At 35.4% G+C, this 19,774-nt stretch overlaps 1 protein-coding gene across 3 annotated transcripts in view; it reads left to right on the top strand.

Moving 5' to 3' along the window:
- The window catches only part of SMG1 (SMG1 nonsense mediated mRNA decay associated PI3K related kinase), a 99,152-nt gene that overhangs the window by 40,806 nt on the left and 38,572 nt on the right, over positions 1–19,774 (top strand). For 2 of the 3 annotated variants that reach the window (XM_020879054.2, XM_020879055.2), the window contains 20 exons: positions 701–874; positions 2,657–2,881; positions 4,110–4,211; positions 4,839–5,108; positions 6,930–7,060; positions 7,210–7,371; positions 7,790–7,908; positions 8,384–8,471; positions 8,564–8,665; positions 9,131–9,271; positions 9,843–10,042; positions 11,639–11,835; positions 12,002–12,163; positions 13,188–13,342; positions 14,736–14,878; positions 15,025–15,226; positions 17,291–17,400; positions 18,121–18,268; positions 18,649–18,808; positions 19,534–19,654. In XM_020879054.2, the coding sequence (XP_020734713.1) occupies positions 701–874; positions 2,657–2,881; positions 4,110–4,211; positions 4,839–5,108; positions 6,930–7,060; positions 7,210–7,371; positions 7,790–7,908; positions 8,384–8,471; positions 8,564–8,665; positions 9,131–9,271; positions 9,843–10,042; positions 11,639–11,835; positions 12,002–12,163; positions 13,188–13,342; positions 14,736–14,878; positions 15,025–15,226; positions 17,291–17,400; positions 18,121–18,268; positions 18,649–18,808; positions 19,534–19,654 (3,112 nt within the window). Of the gene's footprint in view, positions 1–700; positions 875–2,656; positions 2,882–4,109; positions 4,212–4,838; positions 5,109–6,718; positions 6,740–6,929; positions 7,061–7,209; positions 7,372–7,789; positions 7,909–8,383; positions 8,472–8,563; positions 8,666–9,130; positions 9,272–9,842; positions 10,043–11,638; positions 11,836–12,001; positions 12,164–13,187; positions 13,343–14,735; positions 14,879–15,024; positions 15,227–17,290; positions 17,401–18,120; positions 18,269–18,648; positions 18,809–19,533; positions 19,655–19,774 lie in introns of those variants that run through there. The other variant, XM_070460938.1, reaches the window with a different exon arrangement.

Here is a 19,774-nt window from a genome sequence, read left to right as displayed (position 1 = left end):
TTCCATAAAGATTTAGCTTCATCTTTTCTTTATACCTTTGCTCTTTCTGGCAAATGGTTAACTCACTACTTGTAACTGTACCAATATGTTTTCTCCCTTTCAGAGAAAAATGAGAGAATATGTTGCTTCCATATGTTACTTTACCCCCACACCTAGGATGTCTTGCTTCCTAGCACAGCTTTAAAGCTGATCTGCTTCTCATAAGCCACCCATTCTTTTTTGTAGAGACTTCCCTTTGCTATCCCTAGAGATCTAGTTTTCTTCAGTTATTTTGGTGCTTAATTATATGTAGGTATAATGGTTCTAATACTCCATTTTTTGCTAATCTTTTCCTTTGAGTATATCTAATTTCCTCAACTGACTTTTAAATCTGTAGACTAGGTTCTTATAGTTTTTTGAACCAGCCTCCTCTAAACTCCCCCATCCCCCTTCCTCTTCATGTGCATGATATTGGCTCATCTTACTGTTGGAGTTCCTCAAAGAATCTATTGAGGTTACTATTTGCTTTTTAAATAATTGGAGAAGTAAAGTCTACTTTTATATTTAGATTCATGTTTCCTTTTCTCTCATAGGCCAAAATTCCTCTTCATTTGTAAAGGTCTATTATAAAGTTAACTGATTTGAAAATTGGGAGTTGCTTTTTGTTTGTTTTTTAAAACAATGTCCTTCCTAAATAAGAATAATGTGAATTCACATCCAGGACCTCAGCCACGTAGCCTCTGGAGAGTCCGTGGATGAAGACGTTCCTCCTCCATCAGTGTCCTTACCAAAGCTGGCAGCGCTTCTCCGGGTATTCAGTACTGTGGTGAGGAGCATTGGGGAACGTTTCAGCCCAATTCGAGGTCCTCCAATTACTGAGGCATATGTAACAGATGTAAGTTTTAGTAGTCTTAAGTATCATTCAGTAATAATCGCTTTTTGTTTTAAATGGTTCTCTTTACCTAGTGAAATATGTTATTAACCTCTCATTTGTTTAGCATGTGTGTATGTGTCTGACTACTTTCTTAAATAGCCAGAAAGATAGGGAATTCTATACTCCATTTCCCCTCACCCCATGATAAAAGGTCCACTCTGTATTTTTAAATGTCTGAAGTTTTAGGAGATTCTCTGTAGGTCCATTTATTCTTATTTTTAATATATAACTTTAAAAACTTATTCTGTCATTTTTTAATAATTTTAAGTTTTGCTTTAAAATTATTGTGTCTCCTTTTAGTTTTTCAACATACTAAGAAGTTTTTCAACATACTTCTCACTTACAAATAAGGCTTAAAGTAATTTTCTCTAAGCATGACAGACTGAAACAATTTGATAGCTTGACATCAAAGGATATAAAGACATAGAATCTAGAATATGTAATAGCCTGAGACCAATTATAAAAGGTAGCTAGATTGCCATATTTCAGCCCCAGACATCAGCTACACTGTGTTATAGTCCAGTGAGTGGTTCAGTGTAATGGATGTGAGAAGTGAACCCCTATCATTATCCTCTGCTTGAACAAGAAGGGAGAAACTTGTGTGATAAAGTCATAAAAAATCTAACCTAAATGATTAAAACTTTACTGTTGGCATAAAATTTTAGCTTTTATTAGCATTTACTTTTGTTGAACACATTGCTAGATAAAGTAGGGTATTAATTACATATATAATTCTTAGTAAGTTAATTGTGTATTTGAGCAGACATGTCAGCTCCTGAAGATAATTACAAGCAGCATGTTAATATTTTAAAACTGAGCAAAGTAGTTTTTTTTCTTTTTTACTGTCTAGAAGGAGGGTGGTTGATGACTTTGTCAGTGTTGAAATAAAAGCAGTTAACTCAGATATAAAACAAAGGAGGAGCACATATCATTTTCCAGACTAGTTCTATATTAATGTACTCTTTAATGAAAGTCTTTTAGGTCTTTGCCAAAAATGGTGTTTTAGGCCTTTTTAAACCTATTGTTGGTTTAAAAAACAAACAAACAAAAAAACCTGTATGTAGTAGTTGTTGAATATTACAGTAAAATTTGAGAAATATTTTTCCATATCAATTTTCTCTTTATCTGTTTTTTCCTGTTACTTTTATTAGAAATTTAGTACATTAATACTGACTACTATAGTTTAGTAGAGTTTTTGTTTGGAAATGATATGATTTTCATAATACTTAGATAGGTATTTTATGTTATAAATGAGAATATCTTTACAAAGAGACCGTCAGTATATGAACTTTCGTAAACTAAACTATCTTAGATATTTAGTTTTATAAGATTGATTCAAAGTCCAAGTGCTAGATTATGGAAAGTTATTCTCCTGGTAGGTTATTCCCATATTGTTAATACTGAGCTAAATTCTGGTGTGTTTTATGATTATTAAAAAGATTCTGAACTTCAGCAATTTAGTGACTTTGGTTGGGGGGTAGGAATTGGGTATAAGGGAAACAGAGGATGGCAAATTCCACTTCCTATCACAGTAGAAGTTTAGATACTTAGGCAAGATCCTTTCTGTGTATTGTACCAGAGATACCCTTATTATTATTCAGCCATTGAGAACTGAAATATTTAGACTGCTGACAAGGCAGGAAGTTAATTTTCCATTGAAACTGCATTAGAAAGAAAATATTTTCTTACTCTGTGGAAGAATATGAATTTTTTTAAAAAGCTGTTTGTTTTCCCCATTTGCAGGTTCTGTACAGAGTAATGCGATGTGTGACGGCTGCAAACCAAGTGTTTTTTTCTGAGGCTGTGTTGACAGCTGCTAATGAGTGTGTTGGTGTTTTGCTCGGCAGCTTGGATCCTAGCATGACTATACATTGTGACATGGTTATTACATATGGATTAGATCAACTGGAGAATTGCCAGACTTGTGGTACAGATTATATCATCTCAGTCTTGAATTTACTCACATTGGTATGTGAATTCTTTTTTGTTTCTTTTTAATATGTTTATTCAGGTTGTTAAGTATAAATTGATGTGGAAGAAATTAAGCCCTTGTTTGCCTGTGGGGCTTTTTAAAATGTTTTTTGCATTAGTCTTTTAAAATCTAGTTTGCTTTTGCTCTTGTATCTGTTTACTTTTAGTGTTTGAGATTTTTTCTTCGTGTAGCTTCACTTTTTTCTTGTTTTTGTTGACATAGCATTCTTCACATGAGACTTATCTAGCACTCCTGATAAATTTTGTGTAGGGGAGGTACTTGATACTTAATTTGAAAGACCCTGTTATGTTTTATTTCTGAAACATGTAAAAGCTTCTTTGATAGTTTTTCTTTTCTTAATCCTAAGTATTCCCCTTCTTCACCTTTTATTATGGAATTTTGAAGCATATTTTTTAAAAAAATAGTATAATGAATCTTTGCATACTTAATACTTGGTTTCTGTAATTAGAAACACATGGCCCATCTGGTTTCATCTAGGCCTCCTACTCTCTGCCTCCTCCTTGCCATTCCTCCATCCCCAGCTGGATTATTTCAGAACAAATTCTCGATGACATTCTGCTGAACATTGCTGCCATAGTTGTACTTCCCTTTGCCAATGTAAAAATTTACCCTTAAGTGTAATTACATGTATCCTATTTAGATAGCTAAACATTTAATGTCACAATGTTAAGGCCTAAAAATATAACTTAGATATATTAGTTTTTTCTTTTATAGATTACTTTTCAGAGCAGTTTTTAGGTTAACAGAAAAGTTAAGCAGAATGTACAGAGTTCTCCTACAGCCTATTTCCCCAATAGTTCCCTCTTGTTATTATTAATACCTTCTTTTAGTGTGGTACTTTTATTACAACTGATGAGCCAGACTGACACATTATGATGAACTAAAGTCCATGGAGTTCAGTCTCCATATTGTCCATTCTGTGATTTTTGACAAACGTGTAATGCCATGTGTTCACCTTTGTAGTATCACATAGGAGGGTTTTATTGCCCTGAAAATCCTTCTTGTTCCACCTATTTTCTCCCCTCTACTACCTGGCAACCACTGATCCTTTTACTGTCTCCATAGTTTTGCCTTTTCCAGAGTGTCAGAATTATATAATATGTAGCCTTTTCATATTGGTTTTTCTCCCTTAGGAGTATGTATTTAAGGTTCCTCTACCTTCTTTTGTGAATTGATAGCTCATTTCTTACTTTATTCTTTTAGATTGTTGAACAGATAAATACAAAACTGCCATCATCATTTGTAGAAAAGCTATTTATACCATCATCTAAACTACTATTTTTGCGTTATCATAAAGAAAAAGAGGTAAGTGATTCACTGATCAGGCGTTTGATAACTTAGGTCATTGAAAAGTTTGACTCATGTTCATTACTTAGTAGGTACATAAATGAAATTAAAATGATAAATATTTGATTTAGCATATTAGAAATTATAATGATTCACATAATATTTGTTGATTTTCATACTGTATACCTTGATGAATGATAGTTTTCTCAGATTTCCATCATTTGTTTCTATTAAATTTGTTTTATTAAAATTTCATGCATATGTTATATATAAAACTTTATTGTTAGCTTCCTAACTTGACTCCCAGTTAAAGCCAATATAGGCTTTCCAAGTAGATGTAGGAAAACCTGTCTCTATAAATTGCTGCTTGTATTTGTTCTGATACTGGCTTAAAAAACAGAAGGCCTTTTAAGAAATTTAACATTGTCATTTTTAGAGGATACTATTTTGATAATAAAGCTGTATAGATTTTTGAATAGCTTACTGATACTGTGTAGGTTTCCTAAATTTCTTTTTGAAAAATTAAAGTCTTTGGTGGTGTTTTAGACAGTGAATTTATCAATCTTAAACTGATTTGTATCATCATTTTGCAGATAGTAATATACTTTCCATTTAATTATTACTTTCCTGAATTCTCTTTTTAAGGTTGTTGCTGTAGCCCATGCTGTTTATCAAGCAGTGCTCAGTCTGAAGAATATTCCTGTTTTAGAGACTGCCTATAAATTAATTTTGGGAGAAATGACTTGTGCCCTAAACAATCTGCTACATAGTCTACAACTTCCTGATGCCTGTTCTGAAATAAAACATGAGGCTTTTAAGAATCATGTTTTCAATGTAGACAATGCAAAATTTGTAGTTATATTTGACCTTAGTGCTCTGACTACAATTGGAAATGCTAAAAACTCACTGATAGGGGTGAGTATTTACTTGTAAGGGCTTTGTTTTATCCACCTTTGAGCCTCTCCTCATTGCATGATAACATATTTCATTAACTATCAAGGCGGTGTGTATACAGCATCACGCAGAACAAACGGCCATATTTTGGACATGCTTGGATAACTAAAATTGACGGAAATATTTTCATGTTATTATGTTTAGCTCTTGCCTTCTTTGATAAGTTTTTTATATCCTTTTTATTTTTTGAAATTGTGTTTTAATGCTGTCTCCCATTTACCCTAGCATGCTTTTAGTAAACTTGTCAACATTTTCCACAGGACAAGTTTGTGTAGTTCTAAAATGCAACCCCTTCTTCCCCTGATACTCTTTTCCTTTCCCACTAGTTAGTGCTTCCATATGTCCCTTATTTTTTGACTACCCACTTTTCTTTGGGAACATTCACATATTATTTTGGAAGAAGAAAGATTTCATTCCTTTTAAGAAATCTGAAGTGACTGCTTTTGATTTATAATAATTGCTGTGTGTGAGTGAAGTGAAAGTCGCTCAGTGGTGTCTGACTCTTTGCAACCCCATGGACTATACAGTCCATAGAATTCTCCAGGCCAGAATACTGGGGTGGGTAGCCTTTCCCTTCTCCAGGGGATCTTCCCAACCCAGGGATCGAACCCAGGTCTCACGCATTGCAGGCGGATTCTTTACCAGCTGAGCCACAAGGGAAGACCAAGAATACTGGAGTGGGTAGCCTAGCCCTTCTCCAGCGGATATTCCCGACCCAGGAATCGAACCGGGGTCTCCTGCATTGCAGGTGGATTCTTTACCAACTGAGCTATCAGGGTATATTTCTCCCTCCTATGGTACTTTGCAGAATTGAAAAGCATTATTTACAATGAAAAGTAATGGAATATAATTAAGGGGTTAGTGTTTCTAAGAGAGAAGGGAGGGAAAACTCAAGAGTTGATATTTGTATCTGCATGCTGGCCATATTAGATCAGGTGCCCTGTGTCCCCCCAGTGACTGCTCTTTCCTCATTGCTGGGCTGCAGCTGACTCCTCTTTCGCATTCTAAAATTTGATTGTTGAGAAATTCACATTGTGTTCAGATTTGAGGTTTATGTTCTACACTCTGAAAGTGAGAGGAAGTAGGGACAGGGTGGTCAGGTGAAAGGAGTATCTTAGCAATGGAAAGAAAGGGAAGAATGGTAAAGGCTTAGAGTGGCAGGATTTGCCCTTTTTTTTCCACTGGAGAGGGCAACTCGCCATTTATGGTATATGGAAAACTGAGGTAATACGATCTACTACACTGAAGAGTGCAGGGGCTTTTGTTTAGACCAGGGATCAGCAAATTACAGTTCATGGACCAAATCTAGCTGTCCACTGCTTTTTTTTTTCTTTCTTTTTTTTTTCTTTTACTTATGGAGATATAATTCACATACTGTACAGTACCCATTTAAAGTGTACAATTCAGTGATTTTTAGTATGTTCACAGAATTGTGCAGCCATCACCAAACATCACCTCTTTTTGTAAAGACTTTTTATTGGAACATAGCCACTTTGATTCCTATTTTTTGTCTGTAACTTTTCTCACTGCAGTGGCAAAGTTGAGGAGTTGGACATTGTAACAGAGGTGTCACATAACCTGCAGAGGCTGAGGTATTTACTCTCTTATCTTCTCAAGAAGTATTTGCTGATCCCAGGTTTAGTGTACTAGCTTGTTTCCAAATTTAAATCTGTCATTTTAATTTTTAAAAATGTGCAGATATATTTTGAAGGATAAGCATTTTGTATGGTCATGTGTGTCTTGGAGGAGCCAAACATTTAAATTTCTTTGGTACGTCATCAGATGTGGGCCCTGTCTCCAACTGTGTTTGCTCTCCTGAGTAAGAATCTGCTGGTTGTGCACGGCGAGCTGGCTGTCCATTTCCCTGCCATTCAGTACGCGGTGCTCTACACGCTGTACTCCCATTGTACCAGGTGAGGTGTCTGCACATGCTTCTTCAGAATTGTTTAAGGGAAGATGGACCCTTTAGAGTATACAATGTAACATGTGTTGATTGAACTTTGGAGTTGCTTTTTTTTTTTCTAATGAGAGGTGACAAGATGATCCAAATTTTGTCTTCCAGGCATGACCACTTTATATCTAGTAGTCTTAGTTCATCATCCCCGTCCTTGTTTGATGGTGCCGTTATTAGTACTGTAACGACAGCTACAAAAAAACATTTCTCGATTATCTTAAATCTCCTGGGAATATTGCTTAAGAAAGATAATCTTAACCAGGACACAAGGTAACTAATATTTTATAATGTTGTTTCTAACTTTTAGTTAATTTGAGAAAAAGAAATGAAGACTATCATTTGGGATATAGAGCAGCTTCTTCTTTATGAAAACACTTCAAATTTTATTATTTAGTCTAGAATTTCTTGTTTCCTGAAAGAATTACATGAAACCTTTCCTTCCTGCAATATTTTATAGATGAATGTTTTTATAGAGACTTCTTTGCTACAATTTATGCTAGTTTGGGGAGATTTTCTTAAAAGACAGTTTTGTCAGAGGAGTTTCTATACTTTTAATATTTGTTTCTTATTTCTTGAAGTATTTAAAAAAACCAAAAGAAAATTAATGTAAAAAGAATAGATTTTTCAAGTTGTTTTTCTGTTTTTAGTTTTTATTAATGTGAAATCAACTGTGTATTTTATGTTTCAGGAAACTGTTAATGACCTGGGCTTTGGAAGTGGCTGTTTTAATGAAGAAGTCTGAAACATACGCACCTTTATTCTCTCTTCCATCTTTCCATAAATTTTGCAAAGGCCTTTTAGCCAACAGTAAGATTCTGTGATTATTTAATTTTTGTTAATCAGTGCTTAAAAGAGATCTTTGATAATGAGAGAAAGATAGTCATGAGTGCCTTTCGTGAATGGAAATGTGTCATCCCCTTTTTAATGACAAAGGTGTAATCTGTCTTAATTTTTTTGCCAGTCTTAGTATGTGAAAAAAAGTTGTTTTAAAGTGATTGTTAACATTTTTAAGCTTATGTGATTGTTTATACATTCTATGTGCTTTTAAAATTTACTTCAGAGAAAGGTTGGGTGAAGACTAGTCACCCTAAGTAGATTCTTGTTGACTGTTATCATTTTCCCAAATGTTACTACTGCTAGTGAGAGAGGGTTCCAGGCAGGAACAACTTCTCATCTATAGTAATCATTTAATGTTTATTGAAGTGAATGTGTTCAGAAATTTATGATGTACTGGCATATAATTTCTTCTGGCAAGCTGAAAGTGTCTTTAAATTTTTAACAGCTCTTGTTGAAGATGTGAATATCTGTCTGCAAGCATGCAGCAGTCTACATGCACTGTCCTCTTCCTTACCAGATGATCTTTTACAGAGGTATGGATTCAATTAGATCCACTCTTTTGACCCTGGCCCTAATAACTTATAAATATTGCCACAGTTGTATTATCTGTTTCATTTTCTTGTAGGTGTGTTGATGTTTGCCGTGTTCAACTAGTCCATAGTGGAACTCGTATTCGACAAGCATTTGGAAAGCTATTGAAGTCAATCCCTTTAGATGTTGTCTTGAGGTATAACAATTGTATCAATACAAAGACATCCCACAATGTTTAGTTTAGGAAAAGACAAATTGTCTCTTAGTGAATTAATATCCCATCTTTTGTGGTGCTTCTCAATGATTGAAGAGATGGCAAAGGATCAAATCATGCAGGTCTAGAAGAAAATAACAAAAATTTGTAATTTTTATAAAGCTTATGATGATTGCTACAGAGTAATACTTAAAGTGCCAAAATGTGTTTCTCAGTAGTTACTATTTGTAAAACTAAATTGCATTCTATTATAGTTTTTAATTGGGTTAATTTTGGTGATTTAAGAGCTTTAAATTTCAAAGTTGTAGTAACCTTTATTTTTAATGTCTTAATTTTATCCATTTTTACTGTCAGATTTAGTTAACAAGGAAGCATTTCATTTACAGCAGGAGGTATCCTTTTAACTAGAAGATTTTGTATAACAGTGACTTTATTTTCTGTCTGCAGCAATAATAATCACACAGAAATTCAAGAAATTTCTTTAGCATTAAGAAGTCACATGAGTAAAGCACCAAGTAACACATTCCACCCACAAGATTTCTCTGATGTTATTAGTTTTATTTTGTATGGAAACTCTCATAGAACAGGGTAAGACCTTTCTTTGACTCTTTCATCTAGGAAAAATAATTTAAATATATTTGAATGTCTTAACCCTGTGCCCACTTTAGAGGAGAAAATACATCAGGGGTAGCAGAATAGAAAGTAATATTCTTTTCAAATGAGTTGTTTTAAGTTTTTAATAGGAGGAATTGCTTTGAAGATGGCACCTGAAGAGATAAAAATGAGCTTTACAATTTATGTAAAGGTGAAATGTGGTTAACATATAACTGATCTGACCTAGTCATCAGTGCCTTGGGGAGGGGCCTGAGGGTGTAGACATTCTGGAGACTTTTACTTGCAGTGAATATTTTATCCTGATAGCCAAACTGTCATGAGCCTTTTACCCTAATAATCTGTCCACACTATACCGTACTCTGTTTCAGCTGTAAAAGACCTTAAAATGAGAGGTGGGGATGTAATGCCTCCCAGTTTCATAGGTTTGCCTTTTTGAAGTAGGGGAAAAGTGCCGTATTCTCATTTCCCTTGCAATTTGTTTTTTGTTATTGTCTTTTTTTTCTTCAAATGAAGTCGTTTTTAAATATGAAACTACTTTTTCCAGGAAGGACAATTGGTTAGAAAGATTGTTCTACAGCTGCCAGAGATTGGATAAACGTGACCAATCAACGATTCCCCGCAATCTTCTAAAGACAGATGCTGTCCTCTGGCAGTGGGCTATTTGGGAAGCAGCACAGTTCACTGTCCTTTCTAAGCTGAGGACCCCACTTGGCAGAGCTCAGGATACCTTCCAAACAATTGAAGGTAATTGACTCAGCACTGTTTCAGACTTTGCAGTGTAAATACTTTCAAGCTTGCGTTAAGAAATAATGGATTTTTTATCTTCATTAAAACAGAACTTTGAGAGTACACAGTTTTTTCCTTTAGTACTTTATCAGTTAATCTAGATATATTTGTTAGAATAAGCTTTTATTAAATAATTGTGTCGTATGTGTTTGTTCACAAATTTGCCAGCAAATTTGGAAAACTTGGCAGTGGCCACAGGACTGGAAAAGGTCAGTTTTTATTCCAGTTCCAAAGAAAGGCAATGCCAGAGAATGCTCAAACTACTGCACAATTGCACTCATCTCACATGCTAGCAAAGTGATGCTCAAAATTCGGCAAGCCAGGCTTCAACAATATGTGAACCATGAAATTCCAGATGTTCAAACTGGATTTAGAAAAGGCAGAGGAACCAGAGATCAAATTGCCAGCATCCATTGGATCATTGAAAAAGCAAGAGAGTTCCAGAAAAACATCTACTTCTGCTTCATTGACTATGCCAAAGCCTTTGACTGTGGATCACAACAAACTGTGGAAAATTCTTCAAGAGATTGAAATACCAGACCACCTTACCTGCCTCCTGAGAAATCTGTATGCAGGTCAAGAAGCAACCGTTAGAACTGGACATGGAACAACAGACTGGTTCCAAATAGGGAAAGCAGACGTCAAGGCTGTATGTTGTCACCCTGCTTATTTAACTTATATGCAGAGTACATCATGAGAAATGCTGGACTGGATGAAGCACAAGCTGGAATCAAGATTGCCAGGAGAAATATCAATAACCTCAGATACGCAGATGACACCACTGTAATAGCAAAAAGTGAAGAACTAAAGAGCCTCTTGATGAAAATGAAGGAGAGTGAAAAAGTTGGCTTCAAACTCAACATTCAGAAAACTAAGATCATGGCATCCGGTCCAATCACTTCGTGGCAAATAGATGGGGTAGCAGTGGAAACAGTGACAGAGTTTATTTTTTGGGCTCCAATATCACTGCAGATGGTGACTGCAGCCATGAAATTAAAACACGCTTGCTCCTTGGACAGTAAGGAGATCCAACCAGTCTATCCTAAAGGAAATCAGTCCTGAATATTCATTGGAAAGACTGATGCTGAAGCTGAAACTCCCAATAATACGCTGGCCACCTGATGCAAAGAACTGACTTATTTGAAAAGACCCTGATGCTGGGAAAGATTGAAGGCGGGAGGAGAAGGGGGTGACAGAGGATGAGATAGTTGGATGGCATCACTGCCTCAATGGATATGAGTTTGAGTAAACTCCGAGAGTTGATTATTGACAGGGAGGCCTGGCATGCTGCAGTCCATGGGTTCGCAGAGTTGGACACGACTGAGTGACTGAACTGAAATAATTGTGTCGTATGTGTTTGTTCACAAACTTAGGGAATTTGTGTGGAGAAGACATTTTTTTCTTTTAAAGATGAAGATCTTATTGGGAGTTTTGTTTTTAAGTGATGGATATGCAAAGGATACTTGATAAATGTGAATTTGTGAAATTATCTCCAAGAACTTCTAGAATCTTTGAAGACTCCATTTAAATGTGGAATGTTGTCTTTGGTTGCAGGTATCATTAGAAGTCTTGCAGCTCACACATTAAACCCCGATCAAGATGTTAGTCAGTGGACAACTGCAGACAATGACGAAGGCCACAGTAGCAACCAGCTTAGACTTGTGCTTCTTCTGCAGTATCTGGAAAACCTGGAGAAGTTAATGTATAATGCATATGAAGGATGCGCCAACGCATTAACATCGCCTCCCAAGGTTGGTTTCCGTGGGCTGGATGTTGATTCACAGCAGTTTTGTGGTCAAACCTGGCAGTGTGTGCAGAGCTGAAATCACAGTAGACTTGTATATATGCTTTATGTGTATTTCAGATGTTTCTGCCTGTAATTTGAACCCGTCCTGAGCTCTTCTTTCTCTTCTAAAGGTCATTAGGACTTTTTTCTATACCAATCGCCAAACTTGTCAAGACTGGCTGACTCGGATCCGACTCTCCATCATGAGGGTTGGATTGTTGGCAGGCCAGCCTGCTGTGACAGTGAGACATGGCTTTGATTTGCTTACAGAAATGAAGACAAATCCATCTCAGGTAAAGTGGTGTGTCTGGAGTTAGTTAAATCTGTTAATTAGAAAAACTTGGGGTTAATTCCTTTGCTGTGATCTAATCTCTGGATAGGGACTTCCCAGGTGGTACTGGTGGTAAAGAATCTGCCTGCTAGTGCAGGAGATGTAAGAGACTGGGGTTCGATCCCTGGGTCGGGAAGATCCCCTGGAGTAGGAAATGGCAACCCACTCCAGTATTCTTGCCTGGGAAATCCCACGGACAGAGGAGTCTGGTGGGCTCCAATCCATGGGGCTGCAAATAGTCAGATGCAACTGAGCACACAGTCTGGACAAAGTAAATTAAAGGTTCTGTTGGTTTTTAAAGCTTTTCATCCAATATTTTTATACAAGCAGTAACTTCCAAAGTTGCCTATTTATATTTTTTACTTAGAACATGTGAAAATATTCATTACTTATGCTTAAAGGTTGGAACTTTAAAAGTTATTCTAAGAAATTCATGTATATAAGAAAATGTTTATAATCACTTGTAATTATATAGTGTATGGGAAAGTATAATTATAATATATGTAAAAATATAATATTGATAACATTATAACATATGGGAAAGTGCTGGCTTATAGATGGGGTTACTAAATAAGTAGAATCCAAAAACTGTAAATGTTTACTAGTTAATATGCAATATGCAAAGACATAAAATTAGGCATTCTTTGATTCATGGTTATTCAGTTTTTTGCTTTGTATTTACTTCATGTGTTACTCCTAAAGATGCCACAGCTGAAATGGTAAAGTTTTTTTTTTATTTTGTAAAGATTAACAGTTAAGTGCTATTTATTATAGTCCATCAGTGCCCCCTCCACCTCATATCTACAGTATACATAACATTTTAGGAAATTCTAATAATGTAATTTCATCTTTGTAAAAGTAATTGTTAAATAAATTTGACTTTAAACAGGCTTTAGATTTGATCAGTAGTTGTAAATTTAGTAGAGATTTGAATCTTGAAGGCATTGAGGTCTTTGATTGATTTTTTTCTGAATGGCCACTTTCAGGGAAATGAATTGGAAGTAACTATCATGATGGTGGTAGAAGCATTGTGTGAACTTCATTGTCCTGAAGCTATACAGGGAATTGCTGTCTGGTCATCTTCGGTTGTTGGAAAAAATCTTCTCTGGATTAATTCAGTGGCCCAACAGGCTGAAGGGAGGTAAGTTAGAAGGAAGGAAATGGGTGATAGTTCTTTATGTTGTTTTTTTGTGTTACTGGCTGACTCTGTAATTAAATGTTAATTACTTTTAATGTTGATTCTTAATTGATAACTTTTCATGTCAGAATCTGATACAAATTTCCCTTTATGGCCAGAGTTCTCACTCATTAGCTCTAAACTTATTTGATTCCTTTAGACAAACTCTTTGCATACCTTGGATTCCTCTATATATGTTTAAGTGAGTTTTATAAAATATGGAAAATGTAGGGAAAATAAAAGAAGGGTTCATAATTCCATCTCTTAGTGGTAACTGTTTGGTTGTACATGCCTTTCTAGCTCTTTTTCTTTTATATCTAGTTTTCTTACCTCTTTTCACAGAAATGGCAATGTTTCTGCTGGTCACATGATTTTGCTTTTTCTTCTCAACAGTATTTAAAAAAAAATATTTTGCCCTGTTAAACTTTCTACAATGTGATTTTTAACAACACATTTTATTTTTTGAGTGCACCATAATTTAACATTCCTTATTGTTGGACAGCAAAATCATTTGTGATTTTTTCTTTTTTTAACTAATCTTAATGCACCACGGCACTTAATTCTTTGCTCATGTTTTTGATGGTTTTCTTTGGATGCATTCGTGCTGGTTGATTTACTATTAATAGAAGAAAGGCTATAGACCATTAGGCTTACGATACATACTATTGCTAATTTACCCTGCATAAAAGATGGTTCCAACTTGTATCCCTAACAATAAAAATAATCCTTTCCCTTCTCCTTTGTGAATAGAGAGGGCCACTGAGAAACACGAACTCTCCCATCATATTAATGAAAATGCTTGTTTTAATTTAAATTTCTTTATTAATAATTAACAGTAGAGCTTTCCCCATATGTTACTAACCATATGTGGTTCTTAAAAACATAGATTATGTCTTTGTGTCCTCTTGGTTTTTTGGTTATTGATCTGTGCGCTTTTATTGTATACCAAGGTTATTGATGCTATCTAACTTCTTGATCAGTAATTTGTTCTTAATATTCATGGTGGGTTTTTTTTTTTTGATACCCAAAAGTTTCAAATTATGGTGTCATTAGATCTGTTAACTTTTATGTATTTTAGTGTTTGTTTTTCTATTGAGTCTCTGCATACATTGAGATCAGATACTTAATGGTATTTTCTGTTACTTTATACCTTCTTTTTTCTTAAACATTTAATGATTTTTGGATTTATTTTCATTTTTTTGTGAGGAAGAGGTCTAGTTTTGTGCCTGCTCAGGCCCACACAAAATAATCAACTCATTGTCTCCACTCAATTTATTGAATAACTCATTCTTTCCAGTGTTTTTAGAAATGAAATATGTGGATAATTAAAAAATAAGACTTTGAACTTGTGTTGAAGGTTTGAAAAGGCCTCTGTGGAGTACCAGGAGCACCTGTGTGCCATGACAGGTGTCGACTGCTGCATCTCTAGCTTCGACAAATCCGTTCTCACGTTAGCTAATGCCGGGCGCAATAGTGCCAGCCCCAAGCATTCTTTGAATGGTGAGCATTCCAAGTTTAAACAAAAAGTTGTAGTCGAATAATTTGTACTCATGATCTTACTGTACATTTTCAGATATCTCTGCTCTTTGAAATATTTATAACTGCTTTGGATCTCTCTTGCTATTTTATGAAATGTTTTCACTTAGGTGAATCCAGAAAAACTGTGCTGTCCAAACCAACTGATTCTTCTCCTGAGGTTATAAATTATTTGGGAAATAAAGCATGTGAGTGCTACATTTCAATTGCTGATTGGGCTGCTGTGCAGGAGTGGCAGAATGCTATCCATGACTTGAAAAAGAGCACCAGTAGCACTTCTCTCAACCTAAAGGCTGATTTCAACTACATAAAGTAAGGATCTCTTTTTAGCTACAAATTATACTTAACCCCATTAAAAATTTTTTTGGTAACTTTATTTAAAGTCTTATTTTATGGCAGAAGAATATTAAAATTGTTTATTTATTATGACAAGATCCTTGTAATTATAATAATACTGCCATTCTTAAAATGACTACAATGAGAAACCAACATTAGAGGTGAAGAAGATATTCGTGCAACGGGAAAACATTTGTACGTTGAAACAGTCATTTGGGATTAATTCTCAGAACCTGTTCTAAAATCTTTTTTTTTTTTTCCTAAAATCTTAATGAAATAAATTTGTCACTGCTTTAGAAGGGATAATACTTGATGGCACTGTTTCTAAATTAGGTGTGAATATATCAAAAACATTTTTTATAAAGAGGACAGAGTTTATGACATTAGTAAATTAAACTCCCTTCCTTTCTTGTTTTCTTCTTTTATTCCTTTGAGCATTTATTAATATCTTAATTTGAAATTTGAGTACAAGCTGTGTCCCAGACCCTAGGCTGGGATGATAAGGGTCATTAGCCTTGCCATCAGGGAGCTCAGCTTCTAGTGAGTAAATGAGTTAGTGGGTAATTTCTCCATTGAACATGTACTGAGTGCCAGCCAGTGGGGTGTAACGCTGTGTACAACAAACACACATTCTAACACTTGAGGAGCTGACGTAGTGAGCAGGAGACACAAGCAGACTAGGTTATGGAAAACCATCAGGATGTCATTTGAGCACAGACTTGAGGAAGCAGACCTCTTGCAAAGATGTTAGACTTGGAGTGTTCTGGAAATGCCTGGGAGGCCACTATGGTTAGAGTTGAGTAAATAATAGGTGATAAGGGTAGAGAAGTAAGATTTTGACTCCTAGTAAGATAGAAAATCTTAGGTGGGATTTGAACAAAGTATCTGACTTACTGGCTCACTCTGCTAGGTTGTTAGCAGGCAGGAGGTGAAGGGCTAGGGTGGGCGCCGAGCATTTGGCCATTGAACTGTGGGGTCAAGGAACAGAGAGGAAAAAGATGCTATTAATTGAAGTAACACACAGAGGGCAAGGAAATTTTTTCTGAGGTGTCAGTTATTAGCTGAAAGTGCAAGGACATGATAGAGCATAGTGGGGACACAGCAAGCCTGCCTTTGGGGAGGACTCAGACCCTGTGGTGGCAGAAATAATAAGTGTGTTGGTTAGCACACCAAGATAGTTCATTAATGCCAGGTGATTGTAGCTCACCTGAGAAGCTGGGATTCGTTAAGTTAGAAGCAGGCACAATCATTTCTAGTGCTGTATTCAGGCTGAGTTGTGAGGGATGTGATACAGTGAGAGGGATAGAAAAAGAGAGATCAGCGGAGAAGAGGGAATTGAGAAACTATAAGTCCTCTTGTTGGTTAGATAGCAGCTGTAATAGGAATGGGAATAGAGTGAAAATAGATCTGAAAGTGGCAGTGGATTGCTAGTGTGATAAGGCCCTCATCCTGGCCTTGAAGCTGTAGACAGACAATCAGAATGAGTTCCAGGGATATACAAAGTTCAGGTCAGGTGAGGAGAAGGGAAGGAAAAATTATTTGAAAGAAGAGGAACAGGTTCTGTAAAACAGTGGAAAAGTGAGAAAAGGAGGGAGACTAGCAAAGAAAGGAGGTAGAACTAGGATATCAGATTGGGGCAGTAAGATAGGAGGCCTACTGGGGCTTTAGATGAGCAATGAGGTCAGGCAGGGGATTTAATGGTAGCTTGGGAAGAATTGGACGTTTAAGTTGCCCTGCAAAGCTCTAATGTTAGTGTTTTGGTCGGGCCCCCAAAGATAACATGCTGCAAAAAGAGGAAGGAAATGTGGAGGGTTGAGTATGCTAAACTGAGTATCTGTAGCTGTGAGTTTGTGGTTTGCACTCTAATTAAGATGGTAGTTGCATCTTCAAAATAAAAATAAAATGGTGGCCTATGTGGAAGGAACTTCATCACAGGAATTCTGTGTAACTGCCCTCTTTTCCTATAATTTGTTCTATTTTTTGAATGACTCCATAGCCTGGGGAGAGTGTAATACAAGCTAACCAGTATCTTAATTACAGATCACTAAGCAGTTTTGAATCTGGAGAATTTGTTGAATGCACAGAACAACTAGAATTGTTACCAGGAGAAAACATCAGTCTACTTGCTGGAGGATCAAAAGAAAAAATAGGTATTTGAGATAATTTTTAAATTAAGTATTTTAATGAACAAATTGTTTAAAATGTTTGGCTTAGTATACTTTAGTGGAAAATCTGGAAGTTTTTGTATATTTATTGGGGCAGAGTGTGAAGCAATAAATTAGTGCTGTTCTCTTTACATCTGACAAATATAAAATAGTTTAATTCAAATTAAGCAAACTAAAAAAGGCTATTGTAATACTTAGAGATCTATCTAGCCATTTTCTTTGAAAAAGTGCAAGTAGTGTTTAAATATTTTTCTTGCTTCACATCTTAATATGGTTGACTAAATAAGTTGTTTATTATAACTAGAACATTTTAAAAAATGTAGTAATGAAGTTAAATATTTTGAATATTTTATGTGTTAACACTGATCTGATGAATTCAGTGTTTGCCCCATTAAGTAGTAGGTTGACTTACTGATTTTTGAGTCTTTGAAAATGAACTCATTTGGGGAGGTCTGAGGTATTATTTTATGTGAAGTATTTTTATACTTTTTAAAATACTTTTTTTATACCTCACATAAAGTAATACCTCAGACCTCCCAAAATGTTATCAGAAATGCTTGATCATAGTGTCTGAACTTTAATATGAACTTAAACATGAAAGGAGGTACTCATTGGTGATTGTTTTTTTTAATACTATCAAAGTATCTTGTCAGTCTTGCACATTAAACATGAATTAACTGAGTGGAACCTGTTTGATTTCTGTAGATATGAAAAAATTGCTTCCTAGCATGTTAAGTCCAGATCCAAGAGAACTTCAGAAATCCATTGAAGTTCAATTGTTGAGAAGTTCTGTTTGTTTGGCAACTGCTTTAAACCACATAGAACAAGATCAGAAGTGGCAGTCTATTACTGAGTAAGTTTAATCCTAAGGAGGTAATACGTATTACATGTACCATATGGTAAATGTCTGTAGTTTGGTGGGAGTGAGGCAGTCACCGGATCATGCAGTGGTAGTCATAACAGCTTCATTTTAGTTGTAGAAGTTGTAGGTTATGTAAAATGCTGCTTGCAAATATACAGAGGTTGAAACTAAAGAACGTTAAAAATTTCATATCCCCAAACATGAGTATCTTGACTTGCTTATGTCATTTTACTTAAAAACAAGCAGTTCCTTTTTCTTTCCCCTCTTCGGATGCCAGTATAGTAGCATCTTATCACACTGCTTGATATCCCTTCAGTGGTTATAAGTTGGAAAATCTGTTTTATTAATTAGCAGCAAATATTTTGTTTCAGAAATGTGGTGAAGTACTTGAAGCAAACCTCCCGCATAGCTGTTGGACCACTGAGACTTTCTACTTTAACGGTTTCCCAGTCTCTGCCAGTCCTAAGTACTTTACAGCTATATTGCTCTTCTGCTTTGGAGAACACAGTTTCCAACAGACTTTCCACAGAGGTGCGTATGTGTACATTTTTAACCAGGATATTCTTCTTACCATTAATAGGCATTAGCGTGGACAGAAGCTGTTTTTCAAGTTTTTTTAAAAAGTTTTAAAAATAATATTTGTAGCATTTTTGGACAAGCTATTAATATTAAATCCAGAAATCTGAAATGCCATTTTCAGGCAGATTTTCATTGGAGAAATGTGCGAGGAAGATGGAACCTAAGAATGGCTAGTTAGTCACTTAATTTTTCTTCCTTCCTTTCCTCCTTCCCACCTGTATTTTTTTGCAAGAGGAGTTGATTATGAAAATATATACCAGATTGTATACATTTCAGATTTGACTGAAAAGAAGACGCAGTGCCTCCCGTTCAAACAGGATAAAGTTTAACCAAAAGTGAACCCTTCCCAAGGGAAATAATCCTTGAGAATCTTTTTATGAAGTGGTAGTTCTCTGTTTTTCTGTAACTTAGCTTTTGCTTTATAGAAAATAACCTTTTTTTTTAAATTAAAATGACCACTTTATTATAAATGCATTGATAAATTGGACTTAATATTCTGAAAAAAATATTTTTGCTTTTGGAAAAACAAAGGTTTTTGTCTTTTTCCCTTGTGATTGGAAGATACAGTGAAGGTAGAGGAAAGTTTAATAGATAAATCTAGATCTGAAGTAGCTGACCTGTGGGGTCATATGTAAGGATTCTTTTTACATTAAGTGGTTTTGATTTTTCTCTGGCAGGACTGTCTTATTCCACTCTTCAGTGAAGCTTTGCGTTCATGTAAACAGCATGATGTCAGGCCATGGATGCAGGCATTAAGATACACGATGTATCAGAGTCAGTTGTTGGAGAAAATTAAAGGTAATGAGGTTTTTTTTTTCAATAGCTTTTTTGAGATATAGTTACACATGTTGAATGTATAATTCATCAGTTTTGACATTTCTTCACGTGTGTAGCCACCAATACAATCAAGATACAGAA

The sequence above is a fragment of the Odocoileus virginianus genome, chromosome 33 (assembly GCF_023699985.2).
Source record: "Odocoileus virginianus isolate 20LAN1187 ecotype Illinois chromosome 33, Ovbor_1.2, whole genome shotgun sequence".
Classification (NCBI taxonomy): domain Eukaryota; kingdom Metazoa; phylum Chordata; class Mammalia; order Artiodactyla; family Cervidae; genus Odocoileus; species Odocoileus virginianus.
The sequence above is the reverse complement of the archived record's forward strand: the minus strand, read 5'-3'. Positions and strand labels throughout refer to the sequence as shown.